This window comes from Crinia signifera, chromosome 5, assembly GCF_055691185.1.
Source record: "Crinia signifera chromosome 5, ASM5569118v1, whole genome shotgun sequence".
NCBI classification, from domain to species: domain Eukaryota; kingdom Metazoa; phylum Chordata; class Amphibia; order Anura; family Myobatrachidae; genus Crinia; species Crinia signifera.
In genome coordinates, this window is record NC_139221.1 from 329,994,219 (window position 1) to 330,003,226 (window position 9,008).

The following is a 9,008-nucleotide window of genomic DNA, read 5'->3' on the forward strand; positions in this document are numbered from 1 at the left end:
CTTATATAGCACAGCAGATTCCGTTACAGTGTCTTATATAGCGCAGCAGATTCCGTTACAGCGTCTTATATAGCGCAGCAGATTCCGTTACAGCGTCTTATATAGCGCAGCAGATTCCGTTACAGCAGATTCTGTTACAGTGTCTTATATAGCGCAGCAGATTCTGTTACAGCGTCTTATATAGCGCAGCAGTTTCCGTTACAGCAGATTCCGTTTCAGCGTCTTACATAGCGCAGCAGATTCTGTTACAGTGTCTTATATAGCGCAGCAGATTCCGTTACAGCAGATTCCGTTACAGCGTCTTATATAGCGCAGCAGATTCCATTACAGAGTCGTATATAACGCAGCAGATTCCATTACAGCGTCTTATATAGCGCAGCAGATTCCGTTACAGCGTCTTATATAGCGCAGCAGATTCCGTTACAGCGTCTTATATATCGCAGCAGATTACGTTACAGCGTCTTATATAGCGCAGCAGATTCCGTTACAGCGTCTTATATAGCGCAGCAGATTCCGTTACAGCGTCTTATATAGCGCAGCAGATTCCGATGCAGAGTCTTATATAGCGCAGCAGATTCCGTTACAGCGTCTTATATAGCGCAGCAGATTCCGTTACAGCGTCTTATATAGCGCAGCAGACTCCGTTACAGCGTCTTATATAGCGCAGCAGATTCCGTTACAGCGTCTTATCTAGCGCAGCAGATTCCGTTACAGCGTCTTATCTAGCGCAGCAGATTCCGTTACAGCGTCTTATATAGCGCAGCAGATTCCGTTACAGCGTCTTATATAGCGCAGCAGATTCCGTTACAGCGTCTTACATAGCGCAGCAGATTCCGTTACAGCGTCTTACATAGCGCAGCAGATTCCGTTACAGCGTCTTATATAGCGCAGCAGATTCCGTTACAGTGTCTTATATAGCGCAGCAGATTCCGTTACAGTGTCTTATATAGCGCAGCAGATTCCGTTACAGTGTCTTATATAGCGCAGCAGATTCCGTTACAGTGTCTTATATAGCGCAGCAGATTCCGTTACAGCGTCTTATATAGCGCAGCAGATTCCGTTACAGCGTCTTATATAGCGCAGCAGATTACGTTACAGCATCTTATATAGCGCAGCTGATTCCGTTACAGCAGATTCTGTTACAGTGTCTTATATAGCGCAGCAGATTCCGTTACAGCGTCTTATATAGCGCAGCAGATTCCGTTACAGCAGATTCTGTTACAGTGTCTTATATAGCGCAGCAGATTCCGTTACAGCGTCTTATATAGCGCAGCAGATTCTGTTACAGGGTCTTATATAGCGCAGCAGATTTCGTTACAGTGTCTTATATAGCGCAGCAGGTTCCGTTACAGTGTCTTATATAGCGGAGCAGATTCCGTTACAGTGTCTTATATAGCGCAGCATATTCCGTTACAGTGTCTTATATAGCGCAGCAGATTCCGTTACAGCAGATTCTGTTACAGTGTCTTATATAGCGCAGCAGATTCCGTTACAGCGTCTTATATAGCGCAGCAGATTCCGTTACAGCAGATTCTGTTACAGTGTCTTATATAGCGCAGCAGATTCCGTTACAGCGTCTTATATAGCGCAGCAGATTCTGTTACAGGGTCTTATATAGCGCAGCAGATTTCGTTACAGTGTCTTATATAGCGCAGCAGGTTCCGTTACAGTGTCTTATATAGCGGAGCAGATTCCGTTACAGTGTCTTATATAGCGCAGCATATTCCGTTACAGTGTCTTATATAGCGCAGCAGATTCCGTTACAGTGTCTTATATAGCGCAGCAGATTCCGTTACAGCGTCTTATATAGCGCAGCAGATTCCGTTACAGCGTCTTATATAGCGCAGCAGATTCCGTTACAGCAGATTCTGTTACAGTGTCTTATATAGCGCAGCAGATTCCGTTACAGCGTCTTATATAGCGCAGCAGATTCCGTTACAGCAGATTCCGTTACAGCGTCTTATATAGCGCAGCAGATTCCGTTACAGTGTCTTATATACGCAGCAGATTCCGTTACAGTGTCTTATATAGCACAGAAGATTCCGTTACAGTGTCTTATATAGCGGAGCAGATTCCGTTACAGCGTCTTATATAGCGCAGCAGATTCTGTTACAGCGTCTTATATAGCGCAGCAGATTCCGTTACACGGTCTTATATAGCGCAGCATATTCCATTACAGTGTCTTATATAGCGCAGCAGACTTGGTTACAGTGTCTTATATAGCGCAGCATATTCTGTTACCCTGTCAACCTAACCCCATGTCAACCTTCAGTCATGTCGACCTAGTTGTTGTATCCCCCGGCTAAATCACTATAATTGGACGGTATGCACTTGTCTATTCCGGGAGAGAAAGGGAGCGACGGCGGTGGGAGCGATGTACTGTCGATAACGAGTAACTTTCGTCGTCTGAACATGCAGGACAATGGAGGGTGTCATTTATGAAGCGCGGGAGCGTGCATCGTTATTGATTTTGAGTGTTCACACTAGGTAATATTGTAAACTATATCGCTCAGAAAGTGCTTTCCTAGGGATATTGCTCACAATATCGCCTAGTGTGTATGTGGCGTAACACAGGCTTACCTACTGTAGAGTCTCCTCTCTGGGACGCCATTAAACCCCGTTGTGACGCAGTTTTAGCCCTGTCCCTCCCCAGAAAGCTATGAATCGCTGTATTTGAACACCGATGCCGGGGAGATGCGGGAGGTCTGTCAGAATGCGGGAGGCTTGCCCAACCTTCCATGGGGGCTGGAGGAGGGCACTATTTTCAGGAGCCTCACTGCCATTCCAGGAGGGTAGGCATCCTGGCTAAAGACTGGCCCAGAAGTGAAGATAATGATATAACTTTTACATAACCTATTAAAAAGATAGGAAAAAGGGCATGGCCACACCCCTTTACCCTTGGCCACACCCCTTTACCCTTGGCCAGGCCCCCTCCCCCAACTTGTACCGATATTTAATGTAGGAGATGTTGGAGGGTAAATATATCTAAATTCCAACTATAGAATATATATACATCCACGGGGGCAGGGACAGAGGCAAATGTTCAAATAATTTTCTGTACGGCGCTGCGGAATACGTGCGCGCTATATAAATAATAACTGGATGTTATAATAATAATAATAAATATGCATACACTTGAACAAATAACTCCCCTCAGTCACACATCTTTGAGTACCAACATGGCGGCTGGCTGACTTCCGGCGGCTTCCCTCCGACTTCCGGGAGCAGCAGTATGGCGGCGGCGGTCGCTGTGGGAATCAGGGTAGCTGAGATGCGGCTGCGGTTGATGGATGTCTCGTGCGTGTCACAGAACTTTATTGATGCGTGAGGGAACGGACAGAGGGGAGAGCGGCTGCCGCTGTGAGTGACAAGTACATGGTGAGGGGGGCGGGACCGGTGTAATATAATGTGCTATAGATCAGTGCTGAGTATTGTCATACAGGGTCATTGTATACTGTACACGGTGCCACTATACAGGAGCTGTGTACGTGGTGCCACTATATACAGTAACTGTGTACGTGGTGCCCCTATATACAGTGACTGTGTACGTGGTGCCCCTATATACAGTGACTGTGTACGTGGTGCCCCTATATACAGTGACTGTGTACGCGGTGCCCCTATATACAGTGACTGTGTACGTGGTGCCCCTACATACAGGAGCTGTGTACGCGGCGCCCCTACATACAATGGTATGTAGGGGCACCACGTACACAGCTCCTGTATGTAGGGGCACCACGTACACAGCTCTTGTATGTAGGGGCACCGCGGACACAGCTCCTGTATGTAGGGGCACCACGTACACAGCTCCTGTATGTAGGGGCACCACGTACACAGCTCTTGTATGTAGGGGCACCGCGGACACAGCTCCTGTATGTAGGGGCACCACGTACACAGCTCCTGTATGTATAGGGGCACCACGTACACAGCTCCTGTATGTAGGGGCACCACAGACACAGCTCCTGTTTGTAGGGGCACCACAGACACAGCTCCTGTACATAGGGGCACCACGTACACAGCTCCTGTACATAGGGGCACCACATACACTCAAACACTCAGTGACCATCTTCGTCTGCATACTCATCTCCATCATTGGCCTCCAGCCTCTAGTTGTATGGTGATTGAGTCCTCACTACTTATATTCAAGCTGTAATGTGTATTGAACTGTGGCGCTCTTTATTTGTACTGTATTTTTGTTATTGAATGTTATGCCAAGTTTTGTCTCCCTGTATTGTTCCTTTGTACGGCACTGCAAAACCCTTGTGGTGCCTTATAAATAAAAATATAATAATAATAGTAAATAGGTCACTAAATTCCCTTACCTCCTTCAAGCTCTCCCTCAAAACCCATTTCTTCCGTTTAGCCTATCACTCCTCCTAACCTCTTTCGCTCCTCCTATCCTGCCTACCCTACCCCTCCATCTGTTCCTACTTATCCTATTGTTTTTCGTTCGTCCACCCACCTCCTTTTAGTCTGTAAGTCTTATGAGCAGGGCCCTCCTTCCTCACGTACTCACCCTACCTCTTTACCTCACCAGCGCTCCTGTCCTGTTCTTCCCTTCCTCTACTTTATCTTCAGTCTCCTTGACAATTTCAACACCTACTTCTGAACTGATGCTGATTTTAGTTCTAACAGATATACCCCTATTTATACTGTATTTTATCAACACACCCTGTACGTTACCTTGTCATTTGTTTTTTGTTTGCCATGTACGGCGCTGCGGACACTTTGTGGCGCCTTATAAATAAACGTACTACTACTATCTAGCATCAGCTAAGACTACACACACAAACCCCCCACCACAACTAACATTACATGTGCCAGCGTCTGACCAGTGTCTCTCTTGCTGCATTTCAGGTGTGACGCCTGTCGGTTCCTCACGTGAGTCGGCCAGTTTAGTATGCAAAGAACACAGAAGGAATGAGAAGAAATGTCGCGAGAAAGAAAGTTGCAGCGGCAGGACTCTTCTTCCGAGCCAGAATGTCCTCCAGACGCCATTGTCCAGTCCTGTCCCCAAGTTCCCTCTTCCTCTGGGAGAACAGGCCTAAGGACTAAGTCCCATGGCCCCTTCCCATTCAACCTCCTGCCAGTGGACTGCCAGCTACACATATTCTCGTTCCTGTCTGAAGTGGAGAAGTGCACGGCGGCATTGGTGTGCGCAAACTGGAGTAATCTCATGCGCACGCCGCGGCTCTGGCGAGTGGCCGACTTTATGAGACTAGGGGCCATCTTGTCAGGTATGGATGGGGTTTTGGTGTCCGTCAGAGAATTTGAGAGGTGGAAAGAGTGGGTGCACCAGTATGCCTACCATCTCACTTCCCGCGGAGCCAGCCTGTTGGTCCTTCGCGCCAGTTTTGATTTGGGAGACCAGAGAACCAAGTGGGCGGACTTCCTGCTGCAGTTCCTGGACGGGGTGCACTGCGGAGAACTGCAGGAGCTGGAACTGAACTGGACGCTGACACACTTGGAGCCCCTGGATTTCTACCCTCCTGGAAGCATGGCGCAGATATGTCTGGCCAAGACTGATCAGTTCAACAGCTTCCAAACTCTCTTTGAGCGCCTCACCCGCACCTCGCCCAAGCTGAGCCGTATGAAGCTGCCATTCGATTGGTCTGATCACTCGGTGTCGCTTCTGACGCACTTCCAGAACCTGAGCAAACTAGAACTGAACTATTTCTGGGTTTTTAAGAGCGTTCAGCCAGAAACGATGGAAGAACTCACGAGGTCGCTTCCCAAGCTGAAGACTTTGATCCTGCAGGTCCTGGTCCCGGTGAAGGACCTTGGAGTCGCTTACCCTCTGGTATCTAAGTCCTTGGAGTATTTAGATGTGTCTCAGAGTCGCGGGCTGGTCTTCAGCCACCTGGATTTGCCCTCCTTGAGGGAGCTTAAGGTGAAGAAAACTATCCGAGGGATTATCCTCAATCGCAGGACCCGCGTGGCGCTTCAGACGCGCTGGTCCTGTTTGTACGAGCTTCTCAAGGTGGGCACTCCCAAACTTCAGGTGTTCAACCTGCACAAGCTGCTGCCCAACTGGCAGACGCAGGTTTCCCTGGAACTCAGCGAGGTCTTGCTGCAGTCCTGTTACTGTATCCAACACACGGACACATGGCTCCTGTGACCAGGGATCCCGATCCTGCCGTGGTGTATTGATCTGCAGGCCAGGAATTCCTTTTATCTCAGGAAATTGATGTTAGCGGACTAAACTTATTAATAAATGACAAAACGTGACCCTGAGCGAAGCCGCCTCAAGTTCATTTTTCTTTTTTACAATGAGATATTTCTTAGCCATAGTTACCATAATACGGGGAAGGATGTACCGGGCTCAGCACTACGAGTACTCCCCACCATGCTGAGAACATGACAAGGGACGGTACGAATATTGGACTGGGGATAAGATGGGACCAGACGCACGCCGGTAATGGGGTTACTGGGCTGTACTTCCTATTGCACGTGGAATGCAGCGCTCAGGTGAATGAGGCATAGCGGCAAATGTTATTATTTACATATAGTCTGTTTTCTCTGACACTCAGCACAATGCATCACGGGTGATGTTCTATGACTATTATTCGGTAGAATTGGTGCATAAGGGTATACAGCGGATGTAAATACTGTTTTATTAAAGGCATCAGTGCTTTTCTTAATCACGCCTGTTTGTGTATAAATGTAAATGAGCTTTCTGTTGTTGTCTTTTGTGATGTTCTGAATATGGCGGTTCCTGCGGATTGTCCCCCCTATTCCGTGGCCTCATGTTAGGGGGAATCTGGTGTCGTCACTGTTCTCTTTAACGAAACCAGTAACACCTCAGGCAGCGCCTCAGGCATTGCATGTACACGCAGCGTTACCCTACACACTTACATCGGCAGGATGTACGGTAACACTGCGTGTACATGTAATGCCCCGAAGCACTGCTAGTGTTCGCATGTACGGTAACGCTGCATGTACCTGTGATATACAGTATATACCAGCAGAGGTGCCCATATGATAATTCACCAACAAGCTCATCAGATTAGATTCCCCTCAGTAGAGGTTCCCTTATGGCAGTGGTTCCCAAACTGTGCGCTTTGACTCCCTGGGGTGCCTCGGGACACTTGCAGGGGTGCCCCGGGTTGGCGGTCCAGGACTAATACAAAATATTTATGGTTAATTATTTATTGGAAAAACCAGTGCTGGTGGCTGCCAATCCTAAAATATGTACAAACAGAAGCAAATCCTGCCTTTACCACATAACTCACCCTAAGAATCACATATAAACCCAGTCTACTTAATGTTATTTTTATTCAGCTTTTTTTTTGGCCTAGGGGGTGCCGTGAAAAAAATTCTGATACTCTAGGGTGCCGTGATTCAAAAAAGATTGGGAACCCCTGCCTTATGGTTCTATTATAACCAGGGTACTTGCGTAATATCTGGGCGCCCGATTCTTTCATTGCATCGCATGCAATATAGTGGCATACAATTCATGCAATGCAATTTTTCATTGTAAAGACCCAATTTTTAATTGTATAGTCACCCATGGGTGATTTCATACCCCCACTATCCAACTACGCATGGAGTTGATTTTATATAGTGTGGCGAACGCAGCGAGCCACCGAGCACAAAGCGTGGTGAGCGGACGCAGAATACATGTAAAGTAATCCGCGTCCCCTCACGGGGCTCGCCACGCTTCGGGCTCGCCACACTATATAAAATCAACTCCATGCGTAGTTGGATAGTGGGGGTATGAAATCACACATGGGTGACTATACAATTAAAAATCTGGTCTTTACAATGAAAAATTGCATCGCATGCCTTAAGTAGTGGCATGCAATGATAAAATCGGGCGCCCAGATAATACACAAGTACCACAACCAGTATTGGTGCCTGTATATCAGCAGGACGCGCCTGTGTTATTAATGCCAGGTAGCACATTTACCGCATTCCCTGAAGGGAGAAACCCTGTGCAGCTGTGATGGTCAGAAAGGGTCTGTAGCTCGCCAAAGTGGTCACTCACTCGGTGGGAGAGTCAGATAGCTGGTGACCACCAGACTATATACCACCCAGCAGAATATATGATTGCATCAGTGAACCTACCTAACAATGTGTCCTCTTCTGTTCGCATTTAGAAACCCTATTCACACTGGTGGTGGGTGAGTGGGAACCTGTGGATGCTGGTGGTGGGTGAGTGAGAGCCTGTGGACACTACTGGTGGTGGTGGGTGAGTGAGAGCCTGTGGACACTGCTGGTGGTGGTGGGTGAGATCCTGTGGACACTGCTGGTGGTGGTGGGTGAGTGAGAGCCTGTGGACACTGCTGGTGGTGGTGGGTGGGTGAGAGCCTGTGGACACTGCTGGTGGTGGTGGGTGGGTGAGATCCTGTGGACACTGCTGGTGGTGGTGGGTGGGTGAGATCCTGTGGACACTGGTGGTGGTGGTTGGTGGGTGAGATCCTGTTGACACTGCTGGTGGTGGTGGGTGGGTGAGATCATGTGGATGCTGGTGATGATGGGTGGGTGAGATCATGTGGATTCTGGTGGTGAGTAGGTGAGATCCTGTGGACACTGCTGGTGGTGATGTCCCAGGTTGCAGTGCTCCCGGGTACTGCAGATGCTGCTGCTATGCGGCGGGTCAGGCAGAGGGAGGCGGCATGAGGTCTGGACCTTCCGGCTCCCAGCGTGTGATGCCAGAGGGGGGAGGGGGGGGAGGGTACCAGCTGGGTACACTGAAGCCACGGATCACCTCCTGCTGGCTGTCTCATAGCCTCCAGATGCCGGTTCCTGGAGGCTGTATGCTGCAAGGGCTGGGAGAACCCCAGCAATCCCAGGCTGTGGAGGGTGTGCAGCCAGGGATAGAAGCCACCGCAGATGGATGTCTTTCCCGGGCTGCAGTGCTAAGGGAGCCCAGTGATGAGCGCTGTGCACAGTACAAAGAATAAGAACATTGTCGTTAATATGTGGTTTTGAGAGCCTGTGCTGTGCTGTGCTATGCTGGGCTGTGCACAGGCCCAGTGTAAAGTGTCATTTAAATGTATTCTATAGGT

General features: G+C 48.7%; 1 protein-coding gene across 2 annotated transcripts; it reads left to right on the top strand.

Moving 5' to 3' along the window:
* The first annotated feature begins 2,903 nt into the window (after nucleotides 1–2,903).
* Nucleotides 2,904–6,638, top strand: LOC146005625 (uncharacterized). 2 transcript variants are annotated; one of them, XM_083144982.1, is made up of 2 exons: nucleotides 2,904–3,378; nucleotides 4,855–6,638. In XM_083144982.1, exon 2 carries the CDS (start codon nucleotides 4,928–4,930, stop codon nucleotides 6,113–6,115), a length of 1,188 nt encoding a protein of 395 aa, XP_083001108.1. In that variant the 5' UTR covers nucleotides 2,904–3,378; nucleotides 4,855–4,927; the 3' UTR covers nucleotides 6,116–6,638. The 2 variants fall into 2 exon arrangements, with proteins under 2 accessions (XP_083001108.1, XP_083001107.1); XM_083144981.1 differs by having other exon boundaries at nucleotides 2,905–3,360.
* Nucleotides 6,639–9,008: the final 2,370 nt, after the last annotated feature.